The 17,683-nt window shown below is 37.9% G+C and overlaps 1 protein-coding gene and 1 long non-coding RNA gene across 13 annotated transcripts in view; one reads left to right on the top strand and one right to left on the bottom strand.

The window, feature by feature from the left end:
- HMGCLL1 (3-hydroxy-3-methylglutaryl-CoA lyase like 1) overlaps nucleotides 1-17,683 on the bottom strand; it is a 310,746-nt gene that overhangs the window by 143,326 nt on the left and 149,737 nt on the right. For 10 of the 12 annotated variants that reach the window (XR_012126034.1, XR_012126035.1, XR_012126036.1 and 7 more), the window contains exons 2-3: nucleotides 14,565-14,645; nucleotides 14,227-14,334 (exon numbers count right to left, since the gene is read on the bottom strand). Coding sequence is in view for 7 of the 12 variants with exons in the window: in XM_073224131.1 (XP_073080232.1) it covers nucleotides 14,227-14,334; nucleotides 14,565-14,645 (189 nt within the window). In the remaining 5 variants the exon portion in view is untranslated. The remainder of the gene's footprint in view (nucleotides 1-14,226; nucleotides 14,335-14,564; nucleotides 14,646-17,683) is intronic. The other 2 variants (XM_073224138.1, XM_073224136.1) reach the window with 1 other exon arrangement.
- On the top strand, nucleotides 3,031-16,181 carry LOC140846674 (uncharacterized). Its single transcript, XR_012126037.1, has 3 exons — nucleotides 3,031-3,281; nucleotides 6,756-6,818; nucleotides 16,050-16,181. It is a non-coding gene; the product is annotated as an uncharacterized lncRNA (long non-coding RNA).

Here is a 17,683-nt window from a genome sequence, read left to right as displayed (position 1 = left end):
CAATAGAATATCACTCAGCCTTAAAAATAAGAAGGAAATTCTGCCATACATGATTAACATGGATGAAACTTGAGGACATCATGCTAAGTGAAATAAGCCAGTCACAAAATAATAAACGGTGATTCTACTTACATGAGGTGTTTAAAATAGTCAAACACATAGAAGTGGAGCATATGGTGGTGGCTGTGGAGGGATGGGGGTAAGGGGCAAATGGGGAATTGCTCTTGAATGCATACAGTTACAGTTATGCAAGATGATTAAGTTCTGGATCTCCTGTATGATACTCTTCCTATAGTTAGCGATGTTGTATTATACACTTAAAAACTTGGAGTAGATCTCCTGTTACATTTTCTTACTACAGTAAATAAAAAGAGCAAAGTAACCTTAGATACTTAGCTGAGTTTTTAAAGCACTTTTTCTTGATTTGAGATTTCTGTGCTGTTGATAACTTTTAAAATTTTATTATTTCATGAGTTTTTTTCACATTCCAAATTTTCGATTTTCTCCTTAATTTTGTATTTGACATTAAGCATTATTTTCTTGATAAGAGTCCTCCAAATTGATACCCTCAGGCCCTTTAGTTCCCTGCAGGTGGTCGGTCTGTGTCACCTAGTGATTCCCAGATCTCGACCAGAGAGAGATGACCCTGCACTGTTGAAATATTACCAGTTAGCAGCAGTGCAGCTGATGCTGCATTTGGAGTGATGAGGCCTTAGTGCTGGCCAACTACTCTCAAAAACTGAATGACTTCAGGGACCAGACCGCACTTTGTACCTTACCAAAAAACACAATCCATGATGAGGAAGGAGACTGAGCCGTACCTGATGCTTATTCCCTTGACATCTGCATATTCCCCAGTTCAAACGTTTGGGATGAGGGACTTTGATGGAGGCACTAAGGTTAAATGTGACAGCACTTCGGAAGTATGGTATAGGAAACACACTTACCAAGAGAAGGAGAAGAAGGGGATAGACTATAATACAATGGGTCTTTGAACAGCATGATTAATACTGATATCTTTTGTGGAAGTAGAAATAGATCAGAATAATCCTTGGGTATGAGCAGCTGAGGCCTCTTTATGACCTCACCACCTTCCACGACCCTGCCATGATTCAAAGAAAGCTCTGTCGTTGTCAGCACAGATTCCTCCCTTATCCTGACTTTCTCCCTGCTGGTCCAAGCCAGGTACCTACTGTGATATGGAATCAACAAACTAAACAAAAATATATAGGAACCAAGAGGCACAATGGAAAATAAGATCATTTAGAGAGTGAGTCTCTAAAACACAGGTGGGGGTATAAGACATTTGGAAAGGTAAGGAAACCGGACTTTCAAAGTCCTGTGGTAGGATATAAATCTTTTAATTTTCTAAATGATGCACAAATAAAGATGAAATGACTTTCAATTATTCTGACATTTTGAATGAACCTATAAATATGTGAGTTGTTGCCAAGCAAATGACCCTTAGGACTCCACATTTTAATTACATCAATCTGAAAGAATTAAGACCTTTCATCTTATAGCTGTAATAAAGACTAAAAATCTTAGAAAACCCGTGTTCACCAAGAGGAATGAGCAGGGTTCAGTGTGCTGAGAGAACTGCTTCCTAAACACTGTGATCTGAGGACTGCCCAGGTGAGAATTATCTGGGATGATTTTTAAATGTCTGTTTTTGCATTCCATCGCAGCCCAATGCACCAAAATCTCGCAGAGCATCAAGTAGAAATCAGCATGTTCAATATGTTCCTTGTGTGATTTATATGCATTGTTTACAAGAGTCCCTCCCTGGTATGAGGAATAAAAATTTTAGGGTGAATTTCTCCTTCAACCCACATAAACCCTATGGAATAAGATTTGTTTGCTTTATATGAGCATCATCATTGTCCAGAGTGCCATGGTCAGGTTATAACCATCCCCAACTATTCGGACTCCAGGAAGTGTGTCATCTTGGATCAGATGACTATAGCTGAGGGCGGCCTTATATCAAAGTTAAACATTCTTCGGCTGGAACCTTCTATCGTTCCCCTACTTCCAGAATGGTTTTCAGCTAAGCCCTTGAAGGTCTTCAGAACTCCAGACCCTATTTCACTCACCAGCTCATCTAGTTCTTGTGGAAGTGCTCCCAGCTCCCCTCTAGCCATAGGAAAGTGTTTGCAATGCTGTGCCAAGCTGCATTACATCTCTGATCCTTCGCATTATCATTCAACTGCCTAATAACCATTCTTCCTTTTTTCATCCATTTTATTTCAGCCTCTACTATTCAACTCAGCTTCTCTGATTATAAGATACAATATGTTCTCATATTCTCATCCAATTCCTTGATTCATATCTCTATACCTCCCATAGCTCTCTAGGTAAATACATACATCTATCATTGCTCTTATCAAGTTTTGTGTAATTTATGTTGATTTATGTGTCTCTCTCCTTGACTGAATTTTTAGCTCCTTGAAGTTTTTACATAAAAGGGGCATTTAATAAATGGTTGTTGAAATGAATTGAAATTTCTTTTCCAGGCCATTTACTCTGGTTTGAATTCATTTGAACTCAATCCATTTTGAATCATGATTCTCTTTCTCTGCTAATTCTTCTATGATGTTGTTTGTTAGTAAGATGGTGATAATGATAAAAGCAAACATTTACTTTATGTCACCTGTATGTTAAGTCTATATGTGTTAAGTTCTTTATATGCATTACCTTTTGAATATTTTTAACAACCCAATAAAAGGGACAGCTTCTGTGGAAGAAGAGCTAGACACAGATATTAAGGATGAGGAGGACAGGGACAGGGTGAGCCAGGATGGGACCCAAACCTATTTGACAGTAAAGCACACTCTCTAATACCTCCTTGATAAATATATCCTCTATATTTTCTATCTATCTTCTACATCTTCACCTTAATTCTAAAAATGTTGTGCATCACAATGTCAAGGGAAGACCTCGTAGAAAACCCCCACCCTCTGGTTGAATAGTTGGATGTTATGTTTTATCATCTAACCCAGTGTCTTCCAAACAGGATTTGTCATCATAACTTTTTGAGGTACTTAGAAAAAAAATACAGATCTCTTGGACCCATCCATACAGATTCTGATTCTGCTCTGCTGTAGGACCCAGAACTCTGTAGCCCCGACAGCTTCTCAGGAAATGCTAGACATCAACAAAACTGGGAATCACAGCGGATTCAGTCCCAAAGGCTGACGCTGGGGCTTGCGGAGTCCAGATCAGTGCATTTGAGCCTCCAGCCCTGCTTCAGGAAGGAAGCGTCATTTTATTTTCACTCAGAGGTAAATATAGATTTCTGTGGGTCTGAAGTGGTTGTGATTTGGGAGGGAGCCTCTTTAAGAAAAACGACACAAAAATATGTAACTTTTATAACTTTCACTAAAACATATAACCAAGTGAGTATATTGCTAGGGCCCCTCCCAGGGCCTTGAGAGGGGTCTTTACAAATATTTTATAGTCATTATCCTGATTGTATCATATATTAAAGTTCTAAACAAAGTTATTTCCAGGGTGAAAAAAGTCCCATGGATGAAAAAATAAAAGTTTGTAAAATACCAGCCTTGGTGAGATTCTCTCCCTTGCTTTTACCAATAACGTCAAGATGGTCAAGGATCTTCCTGAAACATACCCATGCTGTGTAGTATTCCTTTTCTTTACCACCCCAGAAAGGCTATCAAAAGAGAGGTGAAATCAGTTTAGTATGTCTCATTCTTAGCATATCCATAATATTTCTGAGTATATCTATTTTATAAATTCTCTGCTTTTAACACCATTTTAAATTTGCCAGGAAACTAGTGGACCTATAATCCTCATTTTTCCCTGTTCACTAATAAAGTTTGCTGAACTATTTTTAAAAATATTTTTGAAGGATTATTTGTTTTTGTTTGCCCCCCCCCACACACACCCACCACAACCATCACCCAGGACAACATTCATATATCTTCAAAATATGCAGGAAATGTCAGAAGGTATTTGCCTACAGTCTCCACTGGCCAGAGGAGACATAACTGATGGTATTACTCTCTGTACACAGGAGGGCACCAGGGAAGATGGATATAGAACTTGCAGTTTCTTCAACACATGCCATCAATTACTATAAAAATGTAAATAATGTGGTTTCAGACGCTATAACTCAAAACTCAATTTGAGCAGTAACTCCTTTTAAAGGTAATACGTTCGTAAATTCAGTAATGAGAAAAAAATGAGACTAGAGCGCTTCTTGACAACCCTCAGTAAAAACGCTCTACCCAGCTATGAATAGCATTGTAGCCTGGGTACTATAACCCTGCCTCATTCACAGACTCTTTGCACAAACCCCATATATCTTAGCCTCAGTAGCACAGAGGAAATCTTGGTCTGCTTGAAGAAGTAAGACAGTTTTAATAAATCACAGTCTTACAATAATAAACACAGGAAATCTCTGGAAAATTGAACATCCAGTTTCTTTTTTTTTTCCTACCCAATACCCTGTCTTGGCGGCCACTGCTAAAGTGATCTGACACCATATTCACAAAACTTCTTAAGTCCAGAAGCCTTAAAACTAATTTGGTCTGGTGTATAATTTCCTATACTTTCTTATTCAACATTACCTTTGTGTTCTAAGGACTTGTGTACTGCCCTCTATTGGATGGAACACACATTCTTTTCAAGAGTGACCAAAGCAAGCAGAATATGACCCTTATTCTTACTGTGAATGCAGGCAGGCCATTTTAATCACAATCCATTAATGTCTACAAATGTTCATTTTGACATTATAAACCCACTCTACCCAATGGTTTTGGGGGTTATAAAATGGGAGACCAATATTCCAGGCAGGACCAAAGTCATTTTATTCAATAACTTTTCCCAGTTTCCTAAGATAAACATAAAAAATATTCATTAGTTGCTCTTGGTTCAGGTCAGTGCCTTTTGTGACCACCCTCCCGGTCTTCCCACGTCAAAGCAAGCATGTTCCCGACGTCACTCTGAACTGGGGCAAGAAGTCTCAAATCTCCCAGTATAATTTTCTTTCCATTCAACTGTGTTGTCTCTCATATATCATGCCTTTGTGTTTGATAATAACACTGCCACAGTTATTTCCCATGCAGGGAAGCAGGAGTGATTTTTAAAATGTCATCTTTAATTGTGCTCATTCTATACTGACTGTGAATAGAGCTCCCCTCCTATACTTACACTTTTATTAGCCGCCTCTGTCCACAGCAGAAAGCTGCATGGATGAGAAGAGAGGGTAAGCCTGCATTGTTTGAAGAAAATTATCTCACTGACAATAAGAAATGGCTGTAACCAAAAAGGCCTTATTACCTTGCCAAGTAATACCATTGCTGACATAATCAAATTACAATGGTTAGACCATCACATGGATCTGGAGATCTCTGCTTTGGTAAACAGTACAGAAGGTAGAACTTTATGAAAGGTTTGCCAGAGTGACCAATGACAAACTGCATAAGATAGAATGGTGACTAGTTTCTACTTCATTATAACTAACTTACAGACAGTCACTTGATTTTAAAGCCCCTTTGTATGACCTTTAATTTGTTAGGGATTTCATTTCCATTATCCATTTTAACTTGACAATGGTCTTTTTATACAGATATTATGTTTATTGTTAGCAAGTATGTGTTATTTCATTTTTTAGTCCAACAATGAACTTGATATAATTTTTAATAGAGGTAATATAAAAGCAGTGAGTGTGTGAATGACTAAATGGAAAGGATCCAAGGCACAGAGAGAGAAAATACTTTACTAAATCATGTGATAAATGAGTAAGAGTTAAGCCCCAGGTTTTCTACTGTTCCATCAGAAAATGTGTACATTGTTATATATAAACAATAGGTATAATAATGACACTAAAAGCTCAGGGAAGCTGCAACCTGGAAGATTTGGGGAGAAGTAAGTATTTTGGGGTTACTAAGACATTTCCTACTGCATACTATAAGCTGAATTGAATACAAAATTCATCAGTCTTAACTAAGAGTAGCAGTATGATTTATTAATGGATCCCACATGACAGCCAACAAGAAGGTCTAGAGTAAGCTGTTCTACAGTTATTAGAATCTGCTGCAACATGCTGATGTTTCAAGGAGTGCTTACTTATGTAGTTTAAAAGGCAATCATAAATGTGAATACCTAGAAGAATTAAAACCATAAACTATAAACCTCTGCAACTACCAATTTGAAGTTGTCCAAGATTTTGTAAGATGAACAGCATTCTTTAGTCGATTTTATATAAGCTAAACAGTGAACAAATGTCTAAAGTTATAGTAATTACAGTCTACTATTCTAAAAAGATTGTGATTTCTATCAGCCTTTCAGTCTATCAATTGAGTATTCAAGATAAATGAATTTGGGTAACGTTTTTAAAGTATAATAAAATGTTTTATATAACATGCTTTCTACTTGAAGGTAAATACTAAGTGAAAAAATATAAATTTATAGTCCTTTTATTTTATCAAATATAGAAGTGATATGTTAGCATACATGTGTCTCAGTATGTAAGTTTTGAAATATAAAACTTACCATTTGTTTAATGTGATTTTTGTCATGTAATGTTATTTTTAGTATTCAGTCTTATCTAATTCTCCATGTTTACTACATAGTATACCTAGAGAACTTCCCAAAAATTTAAGCAGGCAATTTGAGATCTCTTTGTGTGCATCTAAAAATTAGAAAAAAATTAACTAGAGATAAAATTCTTTATAAACATACAAAAATATGTTTCAAAAACTTATCATCTATTTCGGCATGCTCATTTTCAGTGCTCAGTGTACGAGGATCATCAACTCTTTAACACAAGTGCTACTTGAACATATTTAAAACCGGTGAGCAAACCAGTTCATGGTTAGTGTCTTAACAGTATAAACTTTTCACTAATGGCTGTGATTCTCCAGGTAAGAGAGACCTAACGGGAAGTACTCCAGCTCCTTCTAGGCTAGTGCACAGTTCTCTGCTTCTCTTAGAGTGGATGGCATTTAAGTGGCTTAGTCCAGAGTCATATCAATGGAATGAGTTTACCCTAAAGTAAGACTGCCAATGTTTATTAACAAACTAATTACAATAATGCATAAAGACCATTAAAAAGTTTGACTCAAGTTTTTCTGTGCCAAACTGTACTTCTATTCAGCTTTCATGCAATTACTCTATAGACCTTTAATACACTTAGTTCTACAAAACCAAATTTTAAGATAACTTTAATGAGATAGAAAAATGGAATTTTAATATGATCGAAGTGGCTTCAAAAGTTTCTTTCATGAGAAAACTTGATAAATATGATATACTCAACATAACTGAGAAGGTGAGGTAAAGTGTTTTAACATTTTGTTATGGTTCCTTTTATAAATCTAAGGACAAAAATTTGTTAGTCAAAATGTAATTGATCAAATTAAGTAATTAGAAAAGCAGTACATGCCGAGCATAATAAATTTTTTGTTATAATCATAGTTTTTGGCCTCATGGGGGGAAAGAAAAATCCAAAAAAACTATTGAAATATACCTTCAGTAAGAAAAAGTAAGAAAATATAACCAGTAGAATTACTGACATTATTGCTCATAATTATAAGCTTTGCTTTTACTTTGGATAAAGTAGTGAAACTACATTTTAGTTGAAGAACGGTGTTGAATGCTGAGTAATATGTACCATGTTAGCAACTCATATTTTTTCTACTTTTATTTAAAAGTATAATAACTTTATACAAGTGCAAAAAGAAAAAAAGTAGTGCCTATTATTCCAACCAAAAAAATCATTTTCATATTTTCATGTTCAGACAAAACTTCTCTTAGAAATGTGAACATGCTTTAGAAAGCTTGCTTGCTCTATATGATAACAGTAGCAAAGATTTAACTGTACAAATGGAACGACTTTTAAAAACAGTATTTCAGGTTAATCACTGCTTAAAAACACAGAAAGTGATTATGCAAAGCTCCACGATTTGGTCAGAGCAATGCAGGAATTTAATCACCACTAATCTGTAAAGCTATAGTGAGTAATCCCACTATTATATAAACAGCAATTGTATAGCATATAAATTAAATTCAACACCATATTGTAGAGAGCCTAGTACAGTATTCAGAATGCAGGTGACTATTCTCATTTAAAAGGAGAAAACTTTGGTCGTATATCTAGAAAAATATTTTAAAACAGCAACTTACAATAATGCAGGGTGTTTGGGGCTGACAAACAGCAACAAAAATTCAGTTGCTACTTTTCATTCCTGGAGTATACTGACATTTGCTCAGAAAAAAAAAAAAGGTCTCCTGCTCTTTATTCTTTCAAAAGTAGGCATTATCTAAATAATGGAACATATTGAGCCAAATCATGTATACATGCCAGTCACACCCAAGAGGCTACAACAGACTCTCTAAAAAGGTGTCAGTCCAGAAGATGGGACTCAGTTGAGCAGGTGCACACATGGAAGGCACAGTTCAGGCGCACAGAGAAGTAACACATTCTGCCATGAAGGTGGTGACTCCTGCAGCTGGGGGTGCTCACTGTTTTTAGACAAACAGTAGGGATTTGAGGGAGGGAAAGTGTGCGCTCTAACTTTCGCCTTTTGCTTTCTGGGTCTTTCTTCCCCCTTGGTTCCCTCTTTTAGCAAGGAGCTTCTCTCCTCCTGTGACCTTCTGACTTGGGCTACAAGTTTAGAAATCGGTGTGCAGGGCTTCACTCCAGGGTGGAAGAGGTTACGAGGCAAAGGCCCATGGCTCTGCTGCGCCAACTTTTACCTCATTTCTGCCTGAACCAGAAGTGAGGATGAGAAAGGTGCAGAGGGGCTGTGGAGGCAGCTTTCTCCCCTCATCTCTTCAGTTGTCCAGGCGACACACTTCTCCCTCAAATACCAACATGAATCCCACTTGTGCAGTAGTTAAACAGATCCACAGCTAGTACAGAAACAGCACAGGGAAGGCCTAAAGGTCCCAAGTGGGACAGCAAGTGGGTCAGTTCGTCACAGCGTGTGGCAGAAGAGAGGGTTCTAAGCCACCATCTGAGCTAAGTCAGCCTCCTTAGGAAAGAGTTTGGGTTCAATCTTGCTTCCTTTTCAGCAACCACCCCCATCCCAACAAACTAACAGGGTAAAGAGCTCCTGTAGTGTCATGAAACAGGAACCGGGGTGGTCTGGGTAAAACTTCGGGATCCTCTAGGGAGATGGCAGAGGCCAGCTCATCTGGGGTACAATGCTTGAGACTTGCGCTGTGACACTTCTCAGATAATGAAATTTCCCTGCCAGTTAACTGCGGCCACAAAGTAATTTGGGGGCTGTGGGTGTGCATTCACGAACACACTCTCACTCTCTCCCACACACACACACACGCACTACCACACCTCCCCTAAATTACCCCCACCCTTGCCTCTTCCCCACACGCCCATCCCCCCTCAGAAAAAAACCCAGCCAGGAAGAGAAGAACAGACTGAGAACCAGACGCTACAGCTTCCTGCATCTCATCAGTGTAAATCTAAATCTTAAACTTCAATCCAGTAAATGCTTTCATGACCAATAAAGAATTAATTGTACCACACACTAGTAAGAGGGTAGGGAAATGTTTACTCATTCCTTCTCGCTTACAATGTGCTTAGGCCATATGTTTAAGTGGTAGATTGATCTGTAAACAGTTGTTACTCTCTTTTATGTATATTTCTTTCTACTTTTATAGAGAAAATCTCTTTCTAGCCCTTGCTGACTGATCAAGACTTGTGACCCACCCATTCTAACAGTTAAAAATCAGTTTAAAAGAGCAAATATTTATAACTGAGACTTTGCATGACAAATGCATACAGTATTGTGTACGTTTAACATAGTCTTATTTTTAAATAAGTGATATTCACTTCAATCACTCACATGAATGACAATGTTTACACCAAACGGCTAAACTGAAGATGAATATAAAACTCTAGTTCACTTTTAAAAATTACTGTATTTATAACGATTTAAATAGTTCATGACGAAAAGCCTCATTCCAAAGTTGCAGTAAACTGTTTGGACAAACATGTTTTTTTTTCTGCTGTTATTGTTGTTCATTCCATTGAAGTGAGGGGCTGTCTGGACTCATTTCAAATGCTGTTATATTAAATGTCACTCTAAGGAACCCTTTTTCCAGACAGGTTGTAAAGAATGTGTATTTTTTTTAAATGGCAGGCATTTTATCATCTCTGGCCATTTAGATTATAGGTGTGGGGATCCTGTTTTATACGGCACCCTGCTACTGTGGAACTGTTCTTTTAGCTTCCTTAGAAAGCAGCTGCCAAACAAAACAGTGGGAGGGAAACTGTAAAAATGCTTTAAAATGCTAAAAAAAGAAATAAGTAAGCAAGCAGCAATCTAAACATAAACTAGGTACTATTCCCATGACCTATGTTTAAAGGAAAGAAATAGAAGAAGACGTAGAGATTTTAACAGAATACCAGTTTGGAGCCACATTCATTGTCTTTAGGAAAAGCAGAAATTCCTTCAGACAATTACATGTAAGCTGTTGTACTAAAATCGTTCTGTCACAAATCTCATAAATTATTTTAAGGTTTGTCTGATGTCATGTTTTCTTCAAAATGAGAGATTTCAAAAGAAAGATTAACATCATAAATTAGTTCTGCTGATCTAAGGCCTTTTTTTGTTAGCATAAAAACAACAAAATCAGCGGAATTACATGAGACAACCTCCAACTACAATAAAAAATGCTCTCTACCCAGGCAACCTCGGAGAAATCCAAAACACAAACACAACTATGGAAAATCAAACTGCAAAAATAGTATTTCTCAATATTGCCCTTTAAAAAATGAGTAGTAAGTGACTACTGTAACTTTGGAAGACAAATCTGATGATGTCTTTGCTTCAGGCACACTGATCTTGCACAGATACGTGATTTATTGGAAACACTTTGTGGTTGCAGTGGGCGGGCGGGGTGGGGGGGTTGTCTGGAATGCACGTAACCAGGTGAGTATTAAAAGTGAAACATGTAACATATTCCTTAGTATATGCAGATGAGTATCTTTTATTGTTCAGATTGGGCCTGATCTAGTATTTAAATGAAACACTTTAATCTTTATGAAAAAGGCTGTTTATCAGAGAAAGCAGTTAACCTGTGTAGAAACCAGAGTAAGTCAGTCAGTCCATCCGTCAGTCGGGCATTCACTTACACCCTCCTGAGCACTGGTCATGAGCCAGGAGCTCTGGACTCTGGGCATTCACACACAGGGAACCACTCACGGGCCACACTGCCCTAGACCCTCCCGTGCTACAGGCAGCGCTGCTGGGATTTCCAAGGTTCAAAGAGGCTAAGTCCCTTACTCAAAAGCTCTAGGCAGAATGTGAACAGGAACATGGTACCAGGGATAGGCCTACCTCACCACTGCTGTCCGCAAGAGCCGTTTGGGGGATTCTGTCAGCTATTCAATAATATTTTGAGCCTAGGAAGTGACCATTAAATCTCTATAGGTTAAGTCCTGAATTCACCTCAGGATCAGGCCCAGAATAAATCTTACTATTTTATGGTCTCATCACATGTATCTATTTAATATAAGGCCAGAAGGCATTTTCCTACTACTGCCTACAGAGGGATAGCCTTCCCTTTTGTTTTATCCATCTTTTCTCTTAACCAGTTGTGCACGAGTGTGGCCCTCTAGAAAGAGTTCCAGCTTCATCCTTGTAAATGTTACAGGATGTGTTCTACATCAGTCTGAAGAATAATCTATCAAACAGTTTCCCATATTGCGTAGTAACAGAATGTGAGCTTGAGCATCACTGTAGTAAAGAAGAATATTTTGTAGGCAGCTTTACACAATCACTGGGAAATAACGCTATCTTGAAGAAAACTAGTAAAATATCTGAAATATAACTTTGTTTGGTTATCAGTTAATATTAACAAGACCTGTCCTCTTTCCAACCTTTACTCTAAAGTTATATTATCCAGTTTCTCTTCAACAATAATCAAATACGTGAAAAAAGCACTAACTGAATCAAACACAGAGGCAATTTCATGAAGATTGGAAGATGATAAAAAGGTCTCATGTTCCCTTAAAATGAATGACAGCTAGTAAAATAATGGCTAGAATTTTACAAAATGATAATGTCAAGGAAATATGTCTAGTCTCATCAAGCTTTTTACTTCTCCTTAAGAAAAATATCTGTGCCCTTCATTACACAGGACCAAACACACAAATGAAAGTAAGATTCACATGTCCATACCAAAGAATTCAAAGTACTGTGTTCCTGATTGATTTATTATTCACTTAACAAATATTTATTGAGCACATGCTTATTAGGTACCAGCACTGGGGATACAATATAAACAAAAGCCAGTCACTACCCTCCATAATTCTCACAGTCTAGGAAGCAATAGCTAGAAAATAATTACAAGAATATGTGTGATTTTAAACAGTGACACATGGGATGAAGAAAAGTTAGTTTGTTTTGATGATAAATATAAGTAACCCTGATATTTGAAAACTGAGTCTATAAAAAGAGACATATTACTAATATTATTCATCTCGTTGTGGCTTCTGCTGCTTCCAATGCCTTGCAGTTAAAAAGGCTGTAGTGTGTTAAGCTGTTTAACATTGTCCTGTTATAACTGCAGAGCAATGTAGTTGCTGACATGTACATGAACAAGTACAGATACTGTGCTATGTAGACACAGAGGCAGGACCTGTAAACAAGGAACAAGAAATAGTTTGGTTTGATGGGAGCTTTGACAAAATGAAGTTGGAAATCAGAGTTAAGGCTGAAAGGGAAAGAGAGGCCAGGTATAAAGGGCCTTGAATATTAGGCCAAACTTTATAGAATTTTTCAATGGAGAGATGGGAACCTTTGAAGAACTTGGAATTTCAATTTGAGGAGGCTGATATTTCTGGGATATTATTTTAGGAATAATGGAAAAAAATATCTAAGGAAGACAGAAACAGTGCTTCTTTATATACTTGGAGGTAGTATGATGATAATTAGTCAAAAAGGTTGTGGATACTCAACCATCAATGGGACTGAAAAGAAGAGACAAGTACAGGTTCCATTAAGGCAGAAGGATTGTGAGTCAGTAACTGCCTGGCTATAGCAGACAGGCCTGTGCAGATAGGGCTCTGTGACTCCAAAGGAAACCGCTGAGCTACTGGCAAAGAGACGGATGGAAAAGAATGAGTTTGGTTTTGAATCCACGGAGCTGGAGGGGCTGCTGGCACACCTAGCTCAGGAGAGAGAGTGGGACCGGAAATACAGACGCCTCGTCGCCTTCGGAGTGATTGTTGACTCTGGAAGGATAAGCAAAGAAGAGCGCACAGGCGGAGAAAATTACTGACAGCAGAATCCGAGGGAAAGCTGAAACTTAGGGGTGGTGAAATGACATCAGGAATGACCGAAAAAGAGCAACTGGGGAAACAACTGAAGGAGGATTGTGGAGAATACTGGAACCCAAAGGAATGGGATGAGAACGGAATCAGCGAAGCTAAGTGCTGGGGAGAGACTGAGGGATCGGAGCAACGACAAGGGCCCTGGGCTGGGAAGGGGGAGCGTGTACTGGTCACTAACTGGGGATCATGTTGCAAAGACCAGGGCCCAGTCTCAGAAGTGACGACTGCTGCCACGTGTCTGTCAGCTCAGGGTAAGACTCTGTCCTCTTTCAAGAGACGATTCCAGATACTCTCTTTGCCTTATCTTTGATGAGGAACATATATATATATATATATATATATGTGTTTATATTTATATATATATATATACATATATATATATAGAGAGAGAGAGAGATATGTAGATGTATCTACATATATCTATATATATATATATACACATATATTTGACCCTTTAGCAAATACAAATACTAAAAAATGTGAACAGTGCACATCTACATGTCTCACTATTTAACACAGGATTCATGAGGAAGGTATCAGGCCACTCATCACCACGTCCTCCTAACACCTGGAGACATTAAAATCATTCGTCACCTCAGTACCACGGTAAATGGAGGGCAGGCCCCTAAGTTGCCACTGCAGAGCCTTATCCTCTACTCATTATATTGGACCATATACTTACATAGTTTTAGGATGGAATCACAAAATAACTTTTTAGGATTTCGTTGACCTAAGATATTTCATCAAATGGGTTTGTCTTCAATCATATCTCAGTGTGTGGGCTAACATTTTGTAAGAACATAGCAAATAAATAATTACATCAGATTAGTATCATAATGCATATCACACAGTTTAGCATAGTTGAACTGAGGATCTGGTTAAGGAATTAAAGACTTACATACCTGTGGTACCCATCTGGAAGACACAAAGCTGGTTACTTCTATTACAGACAAGCCAGTTTGGGAAAGTTGATTGATAAATTCAATTTTTATTTCTGTAGGAACTATAACCTATGAAAGCATTAAAAATTATAAGTAATTTGTATAGGGTCTACTCAAGTACAAATAGAACACTACTTACTAACTGAAAGAAAATCCTGTTTAAGATTTATAAAGTTAAGTAGTAATTGAGAACAAACATAACCATGTAATATATGAAATACATGTAAGTCTTTAGAACCTTAATATTAATATTTAGATTTAACATATGAAATAAATAGTAAACACTAACACCAAACTACCTTTTCATTCTGTAGTCCATCCCTAGGTCCAACTTCTACTATTTTAACATAATCGGGGAGGCCAGATAACTGGGATGATTCCTGAAACAAGAAAAGAGGTATTAGACCATCACAGTTCCTTATTTTAAAAGTTAAACAATCGCACTTTGTTAAATTAAGTTCTCACACCAGAAAGTTAAAATGGTAACAATGATATGATCCAAATTACTAAGTTTATATGATTGGTAAATGAGGTCATTTTAGAAAAATAACTCAAGTGTTATTCAACCTACCTTTGATAAAAATTCACAAGATTTAATTTCTAACATATAAACAGGGAAAAGTGACTTATTCAGTATCTAAAGAGCAAATCTGTTGAATAATTCTACAAGTGATGATAAATTTACCATTGGTAGAGTTCATTTAAAATTAGGTCTTAGGATTAACAGACTTCTACCAAGCACAGGCACATAGAAGCCACACTCCATACCCTGAATTGAGGAGTAGGGCTGTAGCTTTCTGGCTGTGCCCAGAAAACTAAGGCTAGATAGACAAGGTGTGCTGTTTCTTTCTTTTCTGTGTTACACAGAACCAACACCTAAACACGGCTTCCTCAAGGACAGACCAATTCATATCATCTTACTCTGTCCTAACAATAACTGGCATACACTGGTGAAGTGGCTCTTTTGGATAGAGGACCTCATTTTTTCTAAGACACAGAAAAATGCTCACTGGCCCTTTTAGGTTCATAGCTGTTATTTGTTTTAGTAGGATCCTTTGCTAACTCAGGGAAAGAACCCAGATGGTTCCCGTTACAATGTTTACATACCAACCCTCCACAATTTCCATGAGTTTGGGTCATTCAATAAGCTAAATTAACCAAGAAGGAAAAGAATTCTCTTTTATGCATCTTCCGAGCAGGTTGTGATACATGTGGTTGGGAGGGCAGAGGGTAGAGAGAAGCAGCGGGTTCCTCAGCTTTAGGCTCAGTTGTGGGTGGCGATCATGAAATCGTGCCTCATTTACACAGTGGCCATAATATCAACAAGGCAATAAGGGACAGGGATGGCACGGGAAGGTGGAGTAGGAGAAGCACACTTACTACCTCCAGTCTTAAAACTGCAGAAATGATAACACAAAAATAAAACTAGGCAATCTTATGCCTTGTAGTCCCTTAACACTGATCGTCTCATGAAACTACATTTTCAGCAGTAATTCGCGTGCAGCATACAGGGGTGAAGACTACTTTTCTATTAAACAGTAATGTTGAACCAAAAAAAAAAAAAAAGGAACACAGTGTTTTTTAAGGGGACAACATTATGCTGAGTACAGTTAAGTGCCTGGGACCCTCCTCTGAATCCCTGTTAGAACCGGCAGAAGGAACAATGTGAAGAAAGTAAAGCATAAACTCCCACCATTTGCAGCCATTTCGAAACAGAAATGTGCTCACCTGATGTTAATTTTAGATTTCTTCTCGACTCTAACACCACTATTTTGTCTTTCTAGGCATGGGCACATATTCCTTCTACCTGAACATCTGAGAAGTCAGGAGGAAGTTGAAGTATGTTCACTAAGTTCAAAGAGTAATATGTTCCCCCTTTCCAACAGCAAATAAATAAAAACAAAAATAAAGATGATACATACTTTCTGACAACGTGTGATGTGAAAGCCCTCTCCTCTCGTGATCTTTAATCTCTTTCTGGGCAATACTATCTCTGTATTCACTTTTTCTAAGGAGCTGCAGCTAAATTTCTGAGCAAATTCACTGAAATGTTGAAATGCACCTCGAATTCAATGATTCGACACTGACCTCATTAATCCCCCACCTCACGCCTCTCCTCAGACGCTCCCCCCACAGGCTGTTCTTTACTTTCTCTTACCGTTCATATCTAGTTGGTCCAATTATTATTAGTCCTACTTTGTCATATATCCAACACCCAGAACAAGATGACACTTAGACTGTACTCAGTAATTAACTGCTGATGGCATGAGTGAATCTCTTCTGTCACTGCCTTCATTAAAATTTGTCATTTTTTCTTACCTACTCTGTTGTATAGCTTCCTAAGTATTCTCTCTAATCTTGTTTTTACATGATTAAAATCCTTTAGCATCTACCAGTCATCTTCAGAGATCTGTCAGCCTAAGGTAAGAGACCATTCATGACTAGCCTCTCACCTACCACGTTCCACTTCAGGCATCCTATGATTTCAGCCAGGCTGAATCACGTCTTCCTCACTTACATGTCTGTACTATTGGTTGGAACTTTCTACCAAATCTATTTCTCGTCTTCATGGACACAGGACTGGACCACATTTCTACCATAATAGGACTTATTTCAACAAGCTCCAGTCAATGGAACATAAAGGTGAATGATTGATATGCACCACTCTTTGGCTTGGCCCACAAAAATACCCCATGCGTATTCTTGCAGGCTTCTTCCCCTTCAGCCAACATGATGCAAATGAGTATGGCAAACTTGGAAGCTAATAAAGGCAAAAAAAAAATGCTTTGAAGGAGGCTACGTCCCTGAATCACTGCTTGAATAAGAATTCCATCCCAGTAAGAAGCAATCATTTTGTACTTTACATGGACAAAAATAAATGTCAACTCTTTTAGACCACTGAAGTGAGAGATGTAGCTTTTAAAGCTTCTCTGCTGTGAAGAATGGTGACAGTTCTGTATTTTAGCCTACTTGTAGGTTAACAAGTGAGCCTGCCACAGACCAGGTGAAAGGCCAAGACTCCTGGGTCAGAGAATAAAAACAGCTTCTTAATCACAGTAATAGCAGTAACTAGAGCACCAGGATTTGTGCTGCTTCCCCAAGCCCCAACTCCTATAGGGAGAAGCAAAGAGAACCATGCAATGCTTGCACAGGCAATGGGTTGCTTACATAAAGAGTCCCCAAAATAAAGAACCTGAACCTTTGGGAATAGGCAGTAAGTATATCTTCCCTTGGCACCAGAGGTAGATGTTATGTATAGTATGCTTGACTATGAGCATGCGTGCCTTTTGCTTTGGAGGAAGACACTATCTCTATCATCCAAAGCTTTCCACACTTAGCCTTTAGTCTAGAAGGAAGCACTATTGTTGTCATCCAAAGTTGTTCTCCACACAAAAATTCGTGAAAATATAGTCTGGAA

The sequence above is a fragment of the Manis javanica genome, chromosome 16 (genome assembly GCF_040802235.1).
Source record: "Manis javanica isolate MJ-LG chromosome 16, MJ_LKY, whole genome shotgun sequence".
Taxonomy (NCBI): Eukaryota; Metazoa; Chordata; class Mammalia; order Pholidota; family Manidae; genus Manis; species Manis javanica.
Note: the sequence above shows the minus strand (reverse complement) of the source record. Positions and strands in the feature narration are given on the sequence as shown.